General features: G+C 51.7%; 8 protein-coding genes across 8 annotated transcripts; 5 read left to right on the plus strand and 3 right to left on the minus strand.

The window, feature by feature from the left end:
- Positions 1-55: 55 nt before the first annotated feature.
- On the minus strand, positions 56-3374 carry MAM_07124 (Regulator of nonsense transcripts 1; the record flags this gene model as incomplete). Its single annotated transcript, XM_040825922.1, has 2 exons — positions 56-3017; positions 3085-3374. The coding sequence occupies 2 exons, from the start codon at positions 3372-3374 to the stop codon at positions 56-58; spliced, it is 3252 nt and encodes a 1083-aa protein (XP_040676141.1).
- Positions 3375-4036: 662 nt separating this feature from the next.
- On the plus strand, positions 4037-4994 carry MAM_07125 (U3 small nucleolar ribonucleoprotein IMP4; the record flags this gene model as incomplete). Its single annotated transcript, XM_040825923.1, has 2 exons — positions 4037-4042; positions 4104-4994. 2 exons carry the CDS (start codon positions 4037-4039, stop codon positions 4992-4994), a joined length of 897 nt encoding a protein of 298 aa, XP_040676142.1.
- Positions 4995-7478: 2484 nt separating this feature from the next.
- On the plus strand, positions 7479-8685 carry MAM_07126 (t-SNARE; the record flags this gene model as incomplete). The annotated part of the gene is made up of 3 exons (XM_040825924.1): positions 7479-7544; positions 7693-8238; positions 8323-8685. The coding sequence occupies 3 exons, from the start codon at positions 7479-7481 to the stop codon at positions 8683-8685; spliced, it is 975 nt and encodes a 324-aa protein (XP_040676143.1).
- Positions 8686-9646: 961 nt separating this feature from the next.
- MAM_07127 (mitochondrial outer membrane 72K protein) lies at positions 9647-11716 on the minus strand (the record flags this gene model as incomplete). Its single annotated transcript, XM_040825925.1, has 3 exons — positions 9647-9894; positions 9950-11387; positions 11531-11716. The coding sequence occupies 3 exons, from the start codon at positions 11714-11716 to the stop codon at positions 9647-9649; spliced, it is 1872 nt and encodes a 623-aa protein (XP_040676144.1).
- A 600-nt stretch (positions 11717-12316) lies between these two features.
- On the plus strand, positions 12317-13216 carry MAM_07128 (Aminotransferase, class IV; the record flags this gene model as incomplete). Its single annotated transcript, XM_040825926.1, has 2 exons — positions 12317-13032; positions 13087-13216. 2 exons carry the CDS (start codon positions 12317-12319, stop codon positions 13214-13216), a joined length of 846 nt encoding a protein of 281 aa, XP_040676145.1.
- A 637-nt stretch (positions 13217-13853) lies between these two features.
- MAM_07129 (Tetratricopeptide-like helical) lies at positions 13854-16182 on the plus strand (the record flags this gene model as incomplete). The annotated part of the gene is made up of 6 exons (XM_040825927.1): positions 13854-13967; positions 14018-14290; positions 14335-14516; positions 14559-14642; positions 14788-15250; positions 15322-16182. The coding sequence occupies 6 exons, from the start codon at positions 13854-13856 to the stop codon at positions 16180-16182; spliced, it is 1977 nt and encodes a 658-aa protein (XP_040676146.1).
- A 343-nt stretch (positions 16183-16525) lies between these two features.
- Positions 16526-17907, minus strand: MAM_07130 (GTP-binding protein; the record flags this gene model as incomplete). Its single annotated transcript, XM_040825928.1, has 3 exons — positions 16526-17660; positions 17724-17733; positions 17814-17907. The coding sequence occupies 3 exons, from the start codon at positions 17905-17907 to the stop codon at positions 16526-16528; spliced, it is 1239 nt and encodes a 412-aa protein (XP_040676147.1).
- Positions 17908-18524: 617 nt separating this feature from the next.
- MAM_07131 (SET domain protein) lies at positions 18525-20451 on the plus strand (the record flags this gene model as incomplete). Its single annotated transcript, XM_040825929.1, has 4 exons — positions 18525-18791; positions 18842-19021; positions 19152-20057; positions 20329-20451. 4 exons carry the CDS (start codon positions 18525-18527, stop codon positions 20449-20451), a joined length of 1476 nt encoding a protein of 491 aa, XP_040676148.1.
- Between the last annotated feature and the right edge of the window lie 1347 nt (positions 20452-21798).

Below are 21798 nucleotides of genomic sequence, written 5' to 3' on the forward strand. Positions count from 1 at the left end.
TCAGGTGATTCTCGCCGCTAGTTCCAATCAGCTTCTCTGCAGCTCCAGCTGTCACTCAGTCGTAGCCCCCGCCAATCTGACTATGAAAGGCAGTGCTGACGCTCTTCTCGTCGTCGTCGTATCGTCGGCCAAAGCCGCTGCCCGGTGCGATTCGCCCATTACTCTCAACATATTGCTTAAGTCTGTCACTTTGCGTGTATGAGACCGGCCGCATTCCCGTAACTGCATCGTGTAATCCAGATCCAAGGCTGACACCGCCTTGGCTGATCCCCTTGCCTCCAATAACGCTGGCCGTCGTGTCCGTAAGTTCAGAGTTGGCGACGCTCTCGCCCGCAACACTCTCTGTTGCGCGGCCGCGCCCTTTGTTGCCTCGACCATGTACTCCTGGAAGCCCGGGCCATTGTTCCGGTGTGAAGCTGGAGAACATGGGGGGGAATGCAGAGTTGAGCGCAGCACCTCCGAAAGCGGAGCCTTGGACTGAGGAAACATCGTCCGGAATGTACGACATCATAGATCCAGAGTCAAAGTCACGACCTGGAGTGCCGCTGTTGTTGAGGCGTCCATTGGTGTATCTGCTGGCACCGTACTGAGACTGGTAGTTGTTCTTCTGACGGAAACTGACCTTGGGTCGGCTAAATTGCAACAGACAGGCCTGAAGGTTCGTGAGAGGGCCTTCCACGAAGCACTTGCGATCTTTAAAGTGGACGAGCAGATTATGCCAAAGCTCGTGTTTTGAAAGAACCTTGGGGTTGCCCAGGATCACCAGACCGTACTTGGCCCGTGTGAGTGCAACGTTCAAACGACGAGGGTCGGACAGGAAACCAATGCCCTGATTCTCGTTGGAACGGACACACGAGAGGATAATGAAATCCTTCTCGCGACCTTGGAATGCGTCGACAGACGCGACTTCTACCTCCTTGTACTGCTCCTTCTTGTATGAACCCGAGTTCTGCATCGTAGTGACAATGTAACTCCTCTGGCCCTCATACGGAGTGATAACACCAATCTGCGACGGCGCAACGTCGGCTTTGAAAAATCGAGTCACCGTCTTCTCCACATTGGAGGCTTCGGTGCGGTTGAGGTACGAGGTTCCCGAGGTAGAAATTTCCTCGTTACCGAGATTCGACCAGAACATCATGGGAGTCTCTGCCATCGGCCAAGGGAATTCCACATCCTTTCGTAAACGCTGCTCGTGAGTGATGCCGTTTTGCAAGCTACCGTCGTAGAACATGTTTGAGGGAAACTCTGAAAGACATGGGTGCATTCGGTACTGTGTAGTCAGTCGAATAGGGGCAAGTTGGAGTTTGATCAGCCTTTCAAACAGAGACTGGTTAAGGCCAGCCTTTGCAGCCTTCTTATTCATAATTACGGGCCCAAGCTGCTTGTGGTCTCCGACAAGAACAACTTGCTTGCAGCCAAGCACCAGTGGAATCATACACTCGGGCTCCGCAGACTGTGTAGACTCGTCGATGAGCACATTTCGGAACTTCATCTTGGACAAACGAGGGTCGCCAGCACCAACGCAAGTGCAGCAAACAACGTCTGCGTTGTTGAGGATTTCCCGCTCAGCCGCTTTAGTGAGCTGCTTGAACTTTTTCTCGTCTTGGCTTGAAAGTTCTCCGACATCATTCTTGAGCTGTGACAGCTTGACGATTTCGCTATTATGTTCCAACAACCTGACCTGCTCATGCAAGGCTAGGAAGCTGACAGAGGACTGGACATCCTCTCTAGACTTCGCTGTGAGTCGGACGACCTTCAGACCGGTGTCGTGAATTCGCTCGCAAAGCTGGTCAACGGCAACGTTTGATGGTGCACAGACGAGTACTTGATTGTAGGTCATCTTGGCAAGATGGTAAATGATGGTTGCAGATGTCACCGTCTTCCCAGTTCCGGGGGGGCCTTGAATAAGACTCAACGGCTTTTGCAGGACAGACTTGATAGCGTCGACCTGGCTTTGGTTGAGTTCAGGCAGCCCAGGCACAGACCACTTTTTAGGTAGCTTTGAGTGCACTGGCTGTAGCTGAACCTCGTGGCCCAGGAGGGTGTGAAAGATGTAACCAGAGACACTCATGTCATCGACGGCAAACGTCTTCATGGCCAACTGCATACGATCGTACGAAGTTGCCTTCCAAACATAGTCCGCAGAAAAATTATGAGATAGATCGGTAGGCACAAGCTTGTCGTTTCCAGTCTTGCGCAATTCCAAGCTAACTTCGTCGGATTGGCTGTTTGGGATCTTGATGACGTATCCGACACCCTCCCATGGCTCACGAAGATCGCCATTATATCGAAGTCTCATTTCATCGCCAACCGCGAGTTTGACGTCTCCAGATTCAATCTTGTGTAAGTTGAAGTTGACAAGGTGCTTGTTGTTGAGACCATAGTCCCATCGAACAATAAGGCCATCTTCAGATTGCGCCTCCTTCAGTTTCTTGTCATAGTCAGACTCCATCTTGACCAGAGGCCCAAAGATGTTCTGGTAGTGATACGGATCGTCATATCTCAGCAGGACTGGGTCCGGGTCATCGTCAATATTGGATGCAAATGACAAGCTTTCGAGCGTTGCGGCGGGTTGGACTTTCCACAGCTCCTCCAGTTTGGCGATTGTGTTGGGCGAGAGATGGCGAGCACGAAGCTGTTCAACATCAGATGGCGGACTGACGAGCCAAGTAAGAAATGCCCGTTCCTCGATGAGAGGTTCCCATCGCGAAATATCCCAGTTCATATCCTTAGTCGAAGTGCTAGATGCGCATGGCTGACGGCACAGCAAAACAACTACTGTGTCGGATTTCGCGGGAATGAATCCTAGCACAAAAGCATTCTTTACACCACAGTTGTAACACTCCAGAACCGTATCCCCTAGTTGCGACTCGGGATGAAGCTGAACCTCCTTGTGTCGCGCTCGGACTAGATGATTCACAATGTGAGTGGACGTTCCATTGCCCTTCGCGCTGCAAAACCACTTGTTGCAAGTCAGACATTTGACAACGCAGGCAGGCGAGTGAATACCACAATAACTAGATTCAATGAATTAGCTCAAGAAAACATCACTCGTATTTGGCTTCGTGGGGAAATTTTGCTTACGCGCAAGCGTGCGGAGGAAGCTCCTTGTTCTCGTCGACATTCTTGAGTTTGAGATCACTCATACCCTCCACAGGTACGCTGTTGAGGCTGTCGTTTTCATCTTCCTCGAAAGCCTCGGTCTGATTATCATCGTCATCGGCGCGACGCCGGCCACTTCGATTGCTCCCGTACTTGCCATAAAGCAAGCTCTCGTCGGGATCGAGCGCAGATAAGTCATCCGCACCGGCCTTGATGGCAGCGGCTGAGTCGGATACAAGATGATTGCCTACATGAGTAAAGGCGCCTTCCATGTTGGTTCTGATCGAGGTGTCGTTTGGAAGGTCGCCGGTGAGGGTTTCTTTTTCTCCCCTTTTACCTTCGTGTTGAAAAAATTCTTGATTCTGTCAGCGAGAAAACCAGGCCAAAGTTGGAAAAAATACTGCCAGGTGGGCTGCAAAACGAATAGAATGAAATAATTCTGCTGTGGGTGGATCGAAAGTTGAAGTACTAACACACAAGCGTGAACTTTGTTCAAATAAAATGATCTGCCCGGCGCAGCAAGAGCGAAGCGCTTGGGGCAGGACGGATTGAAAGTTTCGTAATTGCAATCGTGGTTTAGTGCTCACATCATCGCGGCAGACGTTATTCTCGAAGACGAACGTGTCGGTTCGATAGCTGGGCAACAGACCGTACCAGATAGAAATCAGCTGAGAAGAAAAATTTTGCGAGAACGCGGTTGGCGGTTGGATGTAAAGTTTTGCTTTCCGGGCCAATTCCTGATTCATCGTCTCTAGTGAAAGACGCCTGACCCTGATGCGGCGGCGACCTTTAGTGGGACAATATGCGCCCACGTGATAAGCGGGCTTCGTTATCGATAAGGCGCAAGAAAAGCTGTTACGCACCTCCAGTTGAGTATCGACTTCGCAATACTCTCGAGTACGACAAAAGACATGAATGAAAAGAAGGAAATGAAATGATTGTAAGCACTGTTGCAGTACTTGTTCTTTTTCATTCCGTACTGACGGCGTATTTCCCGCAAGCGTAAACAAGCACGACAGCGGAGAGACTATCTCTACAGGAGGGCTCTCCTCCTTCGAGATGCGGAAGTCAGTGAAAAGCGAGCCAAGTTAAGGGCATCGTTGGCATCTGGAAAGCCCCTCGACCCCTCCATTGTCAACGACAAAAGCCTCCGAAAAGATTACCAATTCGACGAATCAACCCCTCACTTGAGCACGAATGAACTACTAGACTTGGACGACGAATACGCCCAACTCTCGGGGATCGTTGACCCTCGTGTCCTTGTTACAACATCACGAGACCCTTCCGCTAGACTCTCGGCGTTCGCAAAGGAAATAAGATTGCTGCTTCCTACCTCTGTTCGATTGAATCGCGGAAACCTCATTCTTCCTGATCTTGTCAAATCTGCCCAATCCGCGGGTTTGTCAGATATTCTTCTTCTCCACGAACACCGTGGCACACCAACCGCCATTACGCTTTCACATTTTCCTCATGGACCTACAGCGTCGTTCTCGTTGCACAATGTGGTACTGCGGCATGATATTCCTGGTAGCGTACGAGGCACAGTAAGCGAATCATACCCGCATCTCATCTTTGACGGATTTACGTCTCCCTTGGGTAAACGCATTGTCAAGGTCCTGAAGCACCTCTTCCCCCCCAGGGAGGCAATCACGGGCAAAAACAAGATGGGCAACCGTGTTGTGACATTCAAGAACATTGAAGACAGTATTGAGGTCCGTCATCATGTCTTTGTTAGAACTGGCTACGACAGCGTTGAGCTCGCTGAAGTTGGTCCTCGAATGACGATGCGCCCCTTTGAGATTCGCGGAGGCACGCTGGAGAACAAGGATGGCGACGTTGAGTGGCACTTGTCGCAGTACACGAGAACGGCAAAGAAGAAGAACTATCTTTGAGGACTCGAAACGGGGTTGGCGATTTCTCCAATGCTGTACTGCGCAAGCCTGACAGGCTCATTATGGCAGTTGCCGGTGACTGAGCCATGTATGGTGGCACGAAGCAAATCGGCAAGATAAGTTGAGGCCCATTGTGCCATAGCAGATGCCACAACACGTGTCTCGACTAGTGCCATGCTACGTTGACCAGATTCCGCGCGTTCTAGTGGATGCTAAGCAAGTCCTGTTCAGTACTGGCATGATAATGGTCTGTGGTCTGGGCACCGTCGACCTCTGCATCGAAGTCATTTGTTCTCCGACATGAGGCGTACGCGGAAGAGCTATCTCACCGGAAAAGCTGAGGCATCTTTCAGCCTGGAAATCGTTCACGACACAGGAGACAATATATGGAGTCATGAGGCTAGTCCGGCGATAGCGGCCCAGAAGATGATGTAGATAATACCCGTGTTATATGCACGCAACTTGGTTGTTATAGTTAGACTGTTTAAAAGTGATGATGGTTAAGTGGTTTCAAGGCTAAAGGAGTGTTGATCTGACAATTTTCTTGTTTCCCGAAGCTTCGACGTTGCGAATTGGACCCTCGAGCTTTGACTGCTTTCATCCGATGGATCAGTCTTGTACGTCTCAAGGAAATGAACAGGTGGATGTCGCTCGCAGTCGAGGTAGGGATGCCCAGCCTGCATTCGTGGGCAGCAGTGAAATGGCTCGAGGCGGATGTGGGGATCCAGTCATCAGCTGCTGTTGGTGTAGTTTTTGGAATGACATCCGTCGCGTCTGTTACCCGGTATAGTACATGGATTGTTTTGCCGTACTTGTCCAAGGACGATGACCTCGGAAATCATATCTATCAAGTGCAAATTGGCTTCAAAGACGAACACCTTTGACACCAACGATCCGCCAGTATTGAAGACATTCAATGCACAAGTGCAGTCAGGGTCGCCTGTAATCTTGCGGTCAATCAAATACACTCCATGACCAAGACTGGGATCCAGCGCAGCAGCGAAAGCCGTGGCAAAGTCCTCGGGCACAGTCTTTCTTCGAGAAGCCCTCGCCTAGGCGAGACTGCTTGCCGCCAATGTACCTGTACCATGTCTTCCGCAGTATCCAAGAAATATATTGGCGTGGAGGACTTCATGTCTTCCCGTTGGCTTCTTGAGCAAAGACGTGACCACTTCATGATATTCTGTTTCGAGACCCAAGTTTCTTACGATGCTGGGCCCTGGCCGGACGTGATTTTTACGAGCCGCAAGATGTATCATCGCGGTGTATCGTGTGACCAGTTGGCGCCTTTACAGCCATCGCGAGGCTTTTTTAACAAAAAGAAAGGAAGGGGAAGAGAAGAAGAGGGAGGAAGAGAGAAAGAGAGAAGAAGAAGGCGGCTATAGACGGAAAGTGGGCAAAAAGAATAGCAATTGTACGTTTCGATCGTACGACCTCCGGGTTATGAGCCCGGCTATCGCAACGCGGGTTAGCTTGATCGTACGCTATCAATGGGGGGAGGACATATACTAACCGCGCTTCCACTGCGCCAAATTGCTTCAGGTGGATTGTGGGCGATGTAAATCAAAAACACATGGGCATCTCGTTTTTGCAAACATCAAGAAGCTGTCTTTTGATCAACGGCGGCGCTTTTGACTGACCCTGTAGGCAAAGCGTATGAAACAAGATGGAATTCCCTAATTCCACTCTATGAATTAGCCTTTATTTATTGATAACTTACAATGCATCTTGTTATAGATCAATCCGTGACTACTGACGACAGGCAGCTTTTCGGAGGCCTTATGGTGATGAGAGCTGCAGTTCTGCCTGATGTTTGGTCCATTTATTGTCTGTCCCATTGTTTCAATCAACCATGCTCAGCCACCCACATCGATCAAGACGTCAGTTCCCGCCCGAGCCGTCGAAGCCCCACAGACTTGTCGGCCCCAGAGGAACATTTTCTACGTCGCTATGAAGCTGCTCGCTTGAAAGTTGCGACCTGGCCATCCAAATGCAAAGGCCAAGTAAAGATGACAAAGTGAGGCCCAAGCGTTGGGACAGTCGTCGGCGACAATTGAAGACTTTGCGGAATATTGAATGCTTCGTAGACATGTCGACATGGTCAGTCTCGCGCTGGTTGTTCCTGCCTGCCTTGTGAGAGGCACGCACTAACGCGGCCTCGTCAGCTTCGCTTCGCAGTGCTCCTTGCCTTCCCCAGCAGGCTGAAGTGGCGCTCCTGCTTCGTCAGACGCGCGACGGTGGTGGTTGATAAAACCCAGCCTTCCTCCCACCTTCGCCGTCGCCAGCCCACTGTAGTCCAGCCTCTTCCAAACTTCAAAGTTTACACCCGCTCCATTTGTCCCACTAATTCGGAGAAATAGCTCTATCGCTAGTATCGTTCCAAAGGGTCTCGCCGTCATCTTCGGATGAGCGCGCCGATTCGCATCTGTTTCTCACTCCGACGTAGCACTTCCGCGTTGAAACGAGAAGCACAATCATCCCATAATGTCGTACCAACAAAATCCCTACTCCCCATCAGCTCCGCAAGCCGCCGGGCACCAAGAGAGTGAGGTAAGTCCGTCCGCCAACTTTCTCGGCGCATTCGGCGTCTTCGTCCCCATCACGAACGAGTTGCTTTCCTGCAGAGCCTGTTTGGCCGGCAGGGTGTCAATTACCGTTGCGAGTATACCCAATTCGCTGACCACCATGGTTTCCAAAGGCAAATCGCTGGGGAGTTGGCCGTTATGAAATGCAGCCCTTGAACAACCAGCAACCGGTCAGCTATCAGCAACACCAACCACCACAGCAGCAGTACCATGGGCTTTCAGAATCGCAGTTTTTGGACCAGGTCCAGGCCTTGCGCGGCGACATGAAAGACCTGAACCAATCTCTCGATGAACTCAACAAGCGTCACAAGCGAAGTCTGGCCGACAGAGATGCCAAGGATCAGTTCAGTGACTATCGCGCCGAAGTGCAACGTCGGCGGACGGCCATCCAAGATGGAGTCAGGCGCCTTGAGGACGACCTCGCCCGTACCAGTCCCTCCGACAAGGCCCGCCAGGTCAAGAAGCGCCATCTTCAGACGTTGAAGACTCCTCTACAAAAGGTCGTGGAAAAATACGTCAGTGTGGAACAAGACATCCGAAACGGCGAGGAAACGGAGAGGATACGCCAATTGGGACTTGTTCACCAGGATTGGGACTACGCAAGACTTCAGGAAGAAGCTCGCCGCGACTGGGGCGATGAAGGTGTTTTCCAGGATGCTGTATGTGCTTTGGCGCAACTTTCCACATCTTTTCCCCTTCCCCCGCCTTTCGCAGGATATTTTGCAGGCTGATAATTCTGTTAGCTCATGAACAATCGTACTGAACAAGCCACTGAGGTCCTTGGTAATGTACGCGCTCGCCATATGGACTTGCAACGCTTGGAGAAGGACACTTCCGAGCTTGCCCTCTTGTTCCAGGAACTTGCCACCATGGTTGAGCAACAAGAAGAAACAGTCGTAGCCACAGAGCAACATGCTGAACACACTGTCGACAACATGGAGGCAGGCAATCAGCAAGTCAAGGTAGCAACAGACCATGCTCGTCGTGCACGCAAGCTCAAGTGGTGGTGCCTCCTCCTCGTCGTCATCATCTTCATCGTTGTCGCTCTCGGCGTTGCGCTGGGCATCTGCCTCAACAGTAATAGGTGCAGTAGTGGCAAGAAGTGATGGCGGCTCGTTTCATGCTACCAATACGAAATGCGGAATCTAGCCACTGAGCGAAACTAACTCGTATCGCCTCGGCGTTCAAACTGAGCGTGTCAGTTTGGCATAAACACCCATCACCTACATTTTAACGCCGCGGGAATCAAAACTGTCTGCACCAAAAGAGGTTTTTCTTCAGCTGTTGAGATCTCGGTGCAGACTCAACGCCTAATATATGCCTTGTGTCATTGGATATGCAAAGCATTTCAACAGTGGGAAGAAGATTGGTACTGAATGGATCTGCGGCGGATGAAGTGGCTCGCAAGCCAAAAATTAAAAAAATTAAAAAAAAAAGCCGCATCTCATGTAAACTGGGCGGGGAACGCTGTTTTATATTTAGATAGAAGATGCAGTGTTCATTTTGTATGAACAGTAATGTGTGGCCGGGAAGAGGGCCATTTCACGCCTCAGGGGTTCGTCAAGGTACAAATTCGGCATCTTCAAATATGCCCATAGGGGCACAGCACACTCGACGGGATCCTCATCTGACAATTCGGGTGTTTAAGTATGCTTGATCGATTTTCCAGGCAGTCGCAAACACATGTTTGGCTTGAGAGGGGACAACAAAATTTAAGAGAGAGGTTCCATTAGTTACCTACTTAGGTACCTACATAAATGTACAAGACGACCAAATGATGTTTATGCCGATGTTGTCCATTCAGTCAGGAAGTCAGCCGACCACCAAGAAGCTCACCACACGAGCACTTGTTTTTAATCCATACCTGCTTCCCATCACAAGAGCCAAGAATCCATGCATCTAACCTGTTCATCGAAGGTAATGCACTGCCCGTCATCCTATACTTACACTTGCAGCTCATCCACACGTTTATCCTGCCTATTTTTAACCGAACGAAAAATGGTGAGAGCAATATTGGTTTTTCCCCTGCCCCTCAGAAGAACGACTTGGAATTGGTTGATTGATTGTTTATCGGCCCATGCCGAGACCGGGGGGGCCGCCGCCACCAGCCAGCTTCGCTGCTAGCTTTGGGTACTTCTCAGTGACCTGGACTTGTGTCCGGGTAGCTTCGGCATAGGACAGGGCGTTGACGATCTCGCCCTCGGTGCGGGCGAGTTCGGCGGCACGCTCAAAGTATGCGAGGGCCTCGGTGACCTTGTTCTGCTGAAGAAGGAGCTGGGCCATAGTGGCAACCGCAATGTCGCACTCGGGATCGACTTCACGTAGCGTTAGTATGGAGACTAAATGTGTATTCAACATGGGGAGATTCACTGATCAAAGCCTTCTGGCATAGCTGCTCGGCCTCCTTGAAGTCCTGCTTCCACTGGAACAGGGCGAGGGCTTTGTTGATCAGGGGCAAGACATTCATCGACATGGGCTTGGTTTGCTTCTCCATCTCCATGGCGGTGTCGAACTTCTCAACAGCCTCGGAGAAGTTGCTTTGGTCTAGCAGCAGCTCGCCGTAGTAGTTGTAGACATCAGGCACCTTGGGGAAGTTCTTGATGCATCGGCGGAAAGTGGCCATGGATGAGGCGATAGAGCCCATCTTGTATTGGGTTACACCCAGCTGAATATGAGAGAATATAAAGTCCTTGTCCAGATCAATAGATTTCTGGTAGTCCTTCTGAGCTTCGGCAAGATCGCCCTTGATAAAACTGGCCTGAGCACGGTGATAGTAGATGTCAGGGTCGTTCTTATTATGCTCTAGGGCCTTGGCAAACTCGGAATCGGCCTTGTGAGGCTCGCCAAGCTCTAAGCTAATGCTGGCGCGCTTGATGTAACTCTGAATCATGCTAGGATCGAGCTCGATGCTCTTGTCAAAATCTTCCGTGGCTTCAGCGTGTTTTCCGAGCAAAGTTCGCATGGTACCTCGGAGGTTGTAGGCCAAGGCCTCGTGCACGCCCAAATCGCCCAGCTCGAGAGCCTTCTCGAAAGCTCGTCTTGCTTCATCATACCCTTCACCAGTCTTCTTCTCCAGACTCTGAAGACCCAGCTGGAGCTGACCCTTACCGGACCCAGTATCCAATTCGACTGAGTCTTCCAAGCCCTCAGGGCGGTCTTTGTGTCGGAAGCTCTGGAGATAATTGCCAACGAAAATAGGGCTGGGCAGCTTCGGAGGCCGAGAGGCGATCATCTCCTTGGCACGGTGCTCGGCAAAGACCTTGAGAAGTCGCTCGACAGCGTGGGCAGTTGCCTCGCTCTTGAAGTTGTCAATGATGCAGGATGCAGTGAAATCAAGGAGAGCCTCTGAGTACTTCTTCTGGTGCTCGTAAGCAGTGGCTCGGCGGTTGATGGCCTTGATATACTCGGGGTCCATAGTAATGGCAGCAGTGGTGTCTTCGACTACCTTGTCCCACTCGCTCATAGCACTGTAGCAGGCAGCACGATTGGAGTAGAAGACAGGATCTGGTTTGCAGAGAATGGCTTGAGAATAGAGACCAATGGCTTTGTTGTATGCCTTATCACCGTAGGCTCGGTTGCCAGCCTGTTTGAGTTTGGCGGCATACCGCTCACGCTGCTCAGGCGATAACTTGGTGACTGTAGTTTCGTCCATCTCGGGAATTTCGTCTTCAGTCTCAACGGCAACGCTCTTGGCTTGCGATGCACTTGGGGCGGGTTCGTTGGTCTCGGCAGCCTTGCGCTCGGCTTCTTTCCTCTTCCGCCTCTCCTTCTTGCTGAGCTTGGGGGATGATTCTGGTGTGGATTTCTGCTGCAATTCAAGGTTAGTTTCGAGGACTGCATGTTTCTTCAATAAAGCCAATTGAGGAGTCTGGCAGTTGCTTCGGGATGCGAAGGCTCAGGGGCACAGGCCGCGACTCGAAGAAGAGTGTGGATTGAACGTGTGGAACGTACCGAGTCTGAATTCAGGTAATAGACGACACCAGCACCAGTGACCACTACAGCAACACCAGCAATGGTGTAGATAACAGTCTTGTTTTCTGACACCCAAGAGGAAATGCGATCCCAAGTCGACGAGGGCGCCTCTACGGGGATCGCGGCTGACCTTAGGGGAGGCACTGACGGTAGGGGGTTAGACATGATGGAAACGATGTAAAGTTATAAGAAGCTAGAAAAAAAAAGAACAAGTATATTAAAGGGACGAGGAGGAAGGAACGGCCGCTGAAATGGTGCGATGACCAAAGGGCAGGCCGGGACGATGGAGGTGCTGCAAGCTGAACGCGCGCGCGCAGAAGGAGCGCCCGGCTGCAAAATTTCCAAGCTCGGGCCCACGAAAAGGTCGGTCCAGGGGCCAGTGACCACGGCTTAGTAACACTGAGCCCGCCGGGGCCCAGTTTTCTGGGGCACCTGGCTTGGAAGTTGGGAGCCTCGTCGCTGTCGCTGTCGAATTGATTGCTCCTTATTTGTGTGCATCGTGATGGGTCGCACAGAAGTCAACTTGGGGTCGTGAGCCTCGGCAAGCGTGGTCAGTCGAGCGATTGTTTGGCGGAAACCATCACGGCCTTTACTATAACTGCATTGCCCAACATCTGTGGACCCTTTCTGCCTCATCGCGTCTCCATCCTGTAGGTGTCTAGGCGTCGAGGCGGCATATACCCTGCGACTGCGACTACATGCTACAATAAAAACCAACAACAAACCCTTCTCCTCGGACCAAGTCTATGGATTGCAGCTGTCACCATGGCAAACGACTTTTCTCTTTTTACGTCGCTCAGATTTGACGTCAAGCTCAAACAGGTCCCAGCCATGGGTCTGGCGTATGCTGGATGGAACTACCGAAATGAGTCACCACTTTACATGCTCGATTATCACCGAGATCGCATCCTGCGAGCTGCTGCGCATTGGGGATGGGACACGGTGGTTGACAAGCTATCTGGAGATGCAGGTCTTGCAAACCTTGCCAGAGCGGCAGAGGCTGCAGTTGACCCTTCAGAGACTGGCCCATTTCGACTACGAATCTTGGTTACCAAAGAAGGCATCATCACATTCCATCAATACAGCACTGCTGCTCTCGACATTGGTAACCTTTTTCCAGAGGCACTCCCCGAACCAGGAAAATCACCGAGCCCAAGCCAGCCGCAGGTTCCGCCGCGACTGGCTGTCGTCGTGGACAGTGTCGATTCCCCAAGGTCCGAATTCACTCACTTCAAAACGACCAATCGGAAACTGTACGACGAAGCCCGGGAAAGAGCAGAAATAGGCTCTGTTCATGCAGCGAATAGCGTAGAAGTCCTGGTAATCAACCAAGAGGATAACAGCATTATGGAGGGAAGCACCACGACACCATACTTTTGGCGTGATGGGAGGTGGATTACGCCGCCTGTGTCTGCCAAATATAGCAGGCATGATGGTAGTGGAGGAAACGATGGCACGTCCCGACGATGGGCCCTAGAACGGTGAGTCGAAACGAATTGGTCAGGCTGGTTGAAATTGCTAATCATATTGGGTAGGCGCGTGGCGGCCGAGCGAGAAATCAGAGTTGATCAACTTGTTGACGGAGAGGCGTGCTACATAAGCAACGGCGTGAGTGGATTCAGAGCTGGAACCATCAGTTTGAGAGTAGAGAGGACCAACGATTGACCGATGCACGATGTTTGATGAATATGAATTCACAGACCATGTTTTGTTGGCTTTACAAAAAAAGTTCTCTATGGGCGGTATCATGAGCGTTTTCCACCCGGTCAGCCATAACTGAATTGATGCTACATGTGCATACGAAGTAATAACCTACTATAATCTGTACTTGAGTACTCTAAGTACTGAAGTCCTCGTAGGTACTTGATGTATATCACTGGGTGCTCCGCAGGCGTGGTTTGGATTGGCGGGCGCGAGCGCCAAGGAGAGGTGAGGAGGAAGGAGCATTGGAGGGACCTTGGGGAACGTTGAAACTAGTTAGCAGGAGCGCAAGTGGGGGTCCAGAAGAGCTCTTGGCTGAGCTCGCATCAGCGCGCGACTCAACACAGCACAACATGATTAATGACGCCTACTTGTTTTGCCAGCGAGACCGCATGGCTGATGTTGAAAACTTTTCCACTCCGGATGGACGATGCGCGGTCATGGTCAGTCAAGTCGAACTCGCTTGCTATCCCGCTGATCTCTGGTTCGTCGCGCTACCGTCCGAAGCACTCACCACGTTGCCGATCCTGGTTGCACAGCTAAGGACGCAAGGTCACCGCCGTTATCCATGCGGCGCCTTTCGCAATCTCTGCACAACATGATGTCGTCGTCCCGTGATGTCGAAGGAGAGACTGCTCTCGCTGAGATGGTTGACTCTGGTCGCCAGGCTTATGAGGCTCAGCAATACAAACGGGCTCTGGAACAATTCACACGAGTGAGAGCCCATACTGCGTGCGAGGGAAGCCTCTTCTGACGTTTTGATAGGCGATGAAATATTGTCCTTGCGCCAGAGGCGTTAAACGTGAGAGATGTATATGCAAGAACTTTGAAAGGGTCGCTTCCGAAGAGGGGTCTATTTTCAAGGAAGCCATGTACAACTGCAAATGCGAAATCGGCAGAACTTTCAACAAGTGCGACAATAGGAACCACATCCAGGCCTTGGACTACCGTGCTGCCACATTTGAAGCCTTGGGCAAACTGGATCGTGCTAGGAAGGATGCGGAATGGATGTTGGAGCTGGCACCAAGACTTCCAGATGTAAGTCGACTTTCCTGGCTCAAGGCCCTTCACACTGACAATAGACTGCAAAGGGATATCTTCGTCTGGGCAAAGTAGCGCGATTGCAAAAGAACCATGAATTCGCCTGGAAGATTTACAATGCCGGCATCGACGTCAACAAAGATACAAATGTGGCGTCATCGCCAAAGTTGCAGGTATACATACCCGGACAAGCCCGCGCTCGCGGACGGCATGTAAAGCTAACGTGAGTCTAGCAACTTTACAAAGCACGAACACCGCTTCACAGGCATTTTTCTAAAAAGGATCCCCTGCGACTTCCCACGGAGATTGTGATGCTCATATTCTCATACTTGGAATTTGCCGAGTTGCCGTACGCCCCTTCTTTGAATGTACCGAGGAATTCTTGTACTGACAGTGTTGCTTAGTCCATGCCTCAGCGTTTGCAAGCTCTGGAGGCGCACCTTGACCAGTCCTTTGCATGACAGATTATGGAGAACAATGATATTTCCTGGTAGGGGCATGAAGCGTGCACCGCGATACGACGCTCTGAAGAAGATGTTGTCTTGGGCAGGCAAGGGCGGAGCAAGGAAGATTGTCATCCCGCTGCCGAAAGCATTTCTGCTAAACCAACAAAAGTTGATGCTTCTGTTGAGAGCATCCACGAGACTAGAACATTTGGAAATTGGCCCCCAGTTCGATATTCTGATGTTCCCACCCAACGAGAATGTCTGGACAAAGCTACGGCATATTTCCATCAACGGCACTGGTGATCCCGCTAAACCAGCTTGGAGTACACCCGTCATTCCAATAGGCGGATTTCCTCTGGCATTTCTGAACAACGCCGCAGCTTCGCTGGAGCATCTTGTTCTCACCGGAATACCAGAGCAATGGTATATGACGCAGTCTGTGCCATTTCTCCCCAACCTAAAGACTTTGCGGATGAGCAACATTTCTACGTTACGCCAGTCATTCCCTATTGTAGGTGCTTGAAAAAGAAGGGGGGAAAATCATGTACACACAGTTTACAAGATTGACTAACGTCGTCATAGTTCTTTCTCTCTGACGCATTCCCTCGGCTTGAACAACTCTGGATCGGCCCCAACATTCCGAACCTTGACTCAAAATCCCTCTTCAGCTGGCGAGAAAAATGGCATACAATGTGGAACAACCTCAAAGTCCTCATATTCGAAGAATCGTCCGTTGTCGGGCCCATATCCCAAGTCGAAAATTCGCTCCTGACACTGCGTCTCCTGACATGCCTGAACCACGGCAACTCTCTACGACACATCCGCTTCGACATCCCTTCAGAAAACGAGGATAGACATGGCAGGCATCGCGTATTCAGTAACAGTCGAACGTTATACGGTGATATTGATATACCTCAGTATCCCGAATTTCGAAACCTGCACTCACTCGCCACCAAGTCCTTGTGCATCTCACCGGAGATCCTGAGAATCGTGTTTTCTGATGCCTTGAGCATGGGAAAACTAAATTCATTCGACATTGTATTTCCCACAGAATCATTGAACGATCGCGTTGGAGAAAGAAGCATTGCTCACCTCAAGGGATACGAATGGCTCCGCGGCGCGGCATCCATCACGTCCATGGGCTGCTATAGGTTCCGATTCAGATTATATCCTCGAAACGATGATGACCTACCCCTGCCTCATTTTCTGGCAAGCTTTCCAAATTTGGAAACGCTCAGTATTTTCTCGGAGCATTATGAGGAGGCGGAATTCGCTCTGGTTGTGGCAGCCATTTTGAAGGTGACGACAGTAAAGAAAATCTATACAACGTCGGTCAAGGGTGCGGTTATGGATCAGTTGAGGACATTTTCAGAGAGCCAAGGCGTCAATTTGATATGGGGGCATCAGCCACGAGCATGGCCAGTGTCGTTGGACGAATCTTGACGACCGCATGAGCTATTTCTGTTTTGGACGCCCGATAAGGAACAACATTGGAAAGTGTTTTGCTGATTTGGATATGGAAATACCAGTTCATGTCTGTATGATATGTTGTAGGTGATGACATTATGATTGATATCACTCCTCTGACCGTTTACGCTCTAGATGACCCAACTCCTCGGCATGCTGTTTCCAAACACAAAGGCCAGCCCTGTTGACCGATCTATCTATGTCCTGCCAACTTTGAACGATAAAATCTAACAAACAACCAAAGAGTCAGCAAGTCGTACCACTTATTTTTCTTTTTGTTTTAAAAAACAAAAAAAAAAAACAAAGAAAAAAACCAATCTCAAAGAATACTCACATCATTCCTCCCGACAGCAACAAAGTCGTCCTCGGCTACCCTCAAGCCCCCAAAGCCTTCAACGTACGCAATTGGCGCATCCCCCATGACCTTCTTGGCTACATCGCCGACCGTCGACCCCTTTTTGACAAGCACACAGTCCCGAAACACGGCCTTGGACTCTGAAGCCCCAGCACTAAAGGTTGCGGTATTCCTCACCGGAAAGACGGGCACCAGCCCCAGCAGCTCTGCCGCCCTCGTCAAAACCTGCACGACGCCCGTCGAGCCGAATCTGTAAAGCACCATGTCCTTGAGATTCTCTATCCGGTTGCGGTTCTTTTCATCCAGCTCCTTCAGGCCGCCGCCGTCGGGGTCGCCCTGCTCAATAAGATCTTGGCGCGTGTCTACAAACTCGCTGCCCTCGACGTACTTGACGTATCCCTGTTTCGCCATTTTGCGCAAAAAGATTTCCGAAATGGCCGAGCAAAGAACGATTGTTTTGGGGTCTTGCATCTTTGCGATTTTGGAGATGTTCTTATCGGCGTCCGGATGATCGATCTTGTTGAGGGCGATGACGGTGGGGAATTTCTCGTCGACAAAAGCGTTGACGACGTGCGCGACTGTGTCGTCGGACCACTGATCGAGGGGCTCCTTGACGGCGGCCCTGTCGAGCGTGCGGGCGACGACGGCCGACGTGGCGCCGTACCCGGAGAACTGGCCCTGCAGGGTTTCCACGGCGGTGGCTTTGACGGCTACGTGGCGGCGACGGATGCTGGGCCAGCGCTGCATGAGGTTGCCGAGGATCCAGGCGACGATTTCGCCGCGCAACCAGGCGATGTCGACGGAGGGGTCGTAGCCGCGGGTTTCTTTGCCCTCGGCGTCGACGGTCCCCGAGGCGTCGACGACGTGTATCAGGGCGTCGGCGTGGCGGAGGTCGTCGAGGAATTTGTTTCCCAGGCCGCGGCCCTGGTGGGCGCCGGGGACGAGGCCGGCGACGTCGAGGAGCTCGATGGGCACGGAGCGGCGGCCGTCGACGCAGGCGCCGTAGTTGGGTTTGCAGCGGTCAGAGACGCCGTGCCGGGCGCAGGCGCAGTCGATTTGGAGGTAGCCTATCGCTCTTTGGGGGTCGATGGTGGTGAAGCTGTGGATGACATGTTAGATGGCCGGGACAGGTTGGGCGGGCGTACAGGATGAGGCTACGTACGGGAAGTTGCCTGTTTGGAGGAGAGTGGCAGGTTGTCGTCAGCGGTTTGGGAAAAATTCGTCGAGGGGGCGTGCTGGGCCTTTTGCGTACCGACTTTAGACGAAGCATCCGTTAGGCTGTTTAGAGTCGTGCTCTTCCCGGCGGAGGGTTTGCCGACAAGGCCGATGAGCGGATCGCGAGGCATGGCGGGGGTCGTTTTGCCGTCGGGGAGGGGAGGGGCCGGGCCCAGGGGATTTTTGTCGGGGTCCTTTCGCTGCGCGGGTGTGAAATGTACAATTCAAGAGTCGGAGATGCAGATACTTGGTAGACAAGGATCGGATCGGGCCTTGAAGTGGCAAAATTTGAGGATTGGGGGTGGACGAGGCTGATGGTCAGCCCCGCCGTGAAGTTGACGTTTCTGCAGCAATCGAAGATAAGATTGAAGGCAGTGGGTGGCACTGGGGTAGTGATGGGTCCGACGAACCACCCCATTCAGGTCTTTTCTTTCATTTCAGACGGAAGGAATCTCAACGTACTCAAGTACGGAGTAGTTACATAACAAAAAACCCATTTCTGTGCGACATCTTCCTTGCAAGGACCTGACAAACGGTGGGGCCTGGCCTCGAACCACAAGTGACGGCCACATCGAAACTCGACTCGTCTCTCATCTCTACATAACGTACCATACCTGCACACCTAGGCCGCTCACATGTGGAAATCCTTCGAGCTTACCCGTCGCCGCGTAGAATACGCTCGTACACCGTCGTCTGTCCGGATCTCCGAGCCAGACTCGATTCCAGCAAACACACGGCACTCACAGTCATGTTGTCCCAACTCCCCATCGATACATTCCCCGCGTGGGCTCATCTCAACGACATTCGCTTCTCGCACGTCAAGCTCCAGGACGTTGGCGATGGCAAGGGGCTCGGGCTCGTAGCGGAGGAGGACCTGCATTGTGCCGAGTCGGATGGCGCGAGCGAACATGTTGTCAAGATTCCTCACGATCTAGTGCTGTCTGCTGAGGCAGTGGATGACTTTGCCAAGGTCGACCAGAACTTTAAGCAGTTACTTGACGCAGTGGGACGACAAGTAAGTCGCCATACCAAGCCCGAATGACGCGGCTTGCTAACGGAAGACAGTCCACAAGACACCGCATCATGCTCTATTTAGTCTCTCACCTCGCCCAAGCCAGTCACCCCAAAGGGGGCCTTTCTCCTACTCCATGGACAGAGTACACCCGCCTCCTGCCCCGGGCTGTTCCTGTTCCAACCATGTGGACGGAGCCGGAACGCCTACTCTTGATTGGGACGTCGCTTGAGGTTCGTTTGTTATCCGCAATTCCCGATATCTTCCATGGGCCCTGTTGCTTGGCCACCCCGAGATTGTATCACTGTTCTTGTCTTCTTACCTTGTCGCGAATCAAGCTGGTCTAGACTGACAGCGTGATAGGCTGCCCTGGAGGCCAAACTACTCTCGTTAAGCGACGAGTTTGACGCACTACGTGATGTGTCTGAGCATCTTCCATTCTGGAACGATTTTCTATGGAGCAGAGAAGGGGTTTGTCTCCAAGACTGGGCATTGGTAGATGCCTGGTACCGCTCAAGGTGCCTGGAGCTACCACGGTCAGGAACCGCCATGGTCCCGGCCATTGACATGGTGAACCATTCCACTACAGCCACAGCTTATTACGAGGAAGACGACAATGGCAATGTTGTGCTTCTCATCCGGCCGAGATGTCAGGTTCGTAGCGGCGAGGAAGTCACAATCTCGTACGGCGACGCTAAACCCGCTTCTGAGACGCTATTCAGCTACGGCTTCATCGACCCCAAAAACATTGTGCACAAGCTGACGCTGCGCCTGGATCCATTCCCTGATGACCCTCTGGCAAAGGCAAAGTTGCGGATTTTCAGCGCCGTGCCGACATTGACAATCTCACGGAAAGACGGCCAAGTTGCGCTGGAAGCGTCTTCGGTCGCGTGGCACTCGCCGTTTGTGTACCTCATGTGCCTCAACGAAGAGGATGGTTTGTCGTTCCGGCTGCTCCAAGATACTGCGGGGGACAGGCAACTGAGACTTCTTTGGCAGGGTGAAGATGTGACAGATCAAGCGGGTGATTTCGAAACCTTGATTCGGGGCCACCATCTTTGTCCCGTGTTCCAACTAAGGGCCATCACTGTGCTGCATGAGAAGGTCGGGGAGCAATGGAAGCGAATCACACACGGTCCTTCAGACCATCAACCAGAACCTTTGGAGGCGGCGGGCTTGCAAAGAGCGGAACGCATGGCAGCCGCGAGAATATTGAAGGACGTGGAAAGTGAATTGTTGGCCAATGCGTTGGAGGCGTTGAATGATGAGGTGAGTTTTGTATTTGATACGCTGCCCATGTTTCCCGCTCGTCAGTCCATCTGTCTGTCAATTGCGCTGTTCTTTGTGGTACAACCTTTTTTTTGAAGGCTGTAGCCTGTCAAAACCCCAGCTCCTGCAAGAATCGGGAAGCCATGTGGCGGGAAAATAAAGGGAAAGCCGGCAGCCGCACCAAGAACGTGTTGACATGAGATTGGTGGAAGCAATTCGATGCTTTTTGAAAGAGTACAGAACTAATATGGCTTTTCTTATGTTGTTCCAGATGACGAATCTTCTTGCGGACGACCACGTGGTGGCATATCTCGGGTCGAAGGAAGATTTCCCAATCGAGCAAGAGGAGCAAGCCACGACAGCAACCAATGACGATGCAGACGACTTTAGTTGACGGTGGATAAACCTGTCTACTACGGAGTAACTACTACTTGAGAACCCGCCGCTTCCCGCACGATGAAAATACTTGCGGTTGGTACCTTGTCCGAGCTTGCTTGCTTTGGCCTTGGGCACGAATGCTATCCTGTACCAGCGCCCATTCCGCTGCATAGAAGGGGCCCTGGGCTAGTTTTTCCTGGTTGTAGGATAACGATGCCAGGTTATTTCGAACACAGTTCCCAAATGATTCCGTCTTTGAAACCAGTTTACCCAAAAAAGACAAAGCGAGGTCACAACTTAATTCGTCAAGTCATTCCTCGCAAGACGTTGGCAACACGCCTGCGACAAATCTCAACTTCCCAAATTTCTGGATGGACCTAATGACATTACCACCCCGCAAAAGATACCGGACAGCTCACTTTGGGAGAACCCTTGGGACCAATGGGAAGACGTTTATTACGGACGCTAGGGGTGCGGCTTGTTCTCTACGACGTGTGAATTCTCGAAAATGGATGATCCGAGACATTGTATCGAGGCATTCTACTTTGATGACGGTTGGTTGTCAGAGCTCGGCACTTCTCTGGGCACAGAAGGGGAGAGCGGAGTAGTTGGCCCGGCAAGTTGGATCGGCAGAATGACGACCGAGCAGAGCGAGACCCCAAGGGTTGCCGTCCCCATTGGCCCTTGACCCTAATACGCCCAACTCCTGCAAATCTGGCTTGAAAAGGAATGGAAATGGAGGGCACCATGTTCAATTGAGGCAGGCTCGCCGAATTTTGGCAAAAGGCAAGACTGCCAAGCTGCAACAGAACAATAGCCAAGCTCATGGTGATGTCACCGCCTCTTGCACAAACAAACCAGCGCCATGGGGAGTGTGGTGTAAGTACGCTTGGCGCGAAAGCCACGTCTCAGGACAACCTTGAACTGGAGAAAGTTAGCACCTGCGACCCTAGTAGTACTCGTATCCAGCATCCCAATGGACCGGGCAACACAAGAGGTTTTTTTTTATTTCCCCGCATTTAGGTGACCAAAATCCGGGGTAGAGAAGTTGGAGTCTAAACTTGCGAGACTCGTAGGTATCTTGGACATGTCAGATGCCGATGTTGCGGGTGCAGCGAACAAGTTTTGCCGGAATAAGCGCGACATATTTCTTGATTTACTGCTATCTGGTGACACCTGGGAGCGTAGGGATATGAACGCGATGCAACGTACAAAGAGAAGCCTGCGCGTAACCTATGAGTAAAGCCGTCGTGTAGCGTTGGAAGTCTTGAGCGAAGCAGGTGACAATTTCGCGGCAGCGTTCCATAGCCTTTCGCAAGACTGTCCATTATAAGCCATGGTGGCAGACTTGCCTCCATTGTCA

The sequence above is a fragment of the Metarhizium album genome (assembly GCF_000804445.1).
Source record: "Metarhizium album ARSEF 1941 chromosome Unknown scaffold_27, whole genome shotgun sequence".
Classification (NCBI taxonomy): Eukaryota; Fungi; Ascomycota; class Sordariomycetes; order Hypocreales; family Clavicipitaceae; genus Metarhizium; species Metarhizium album.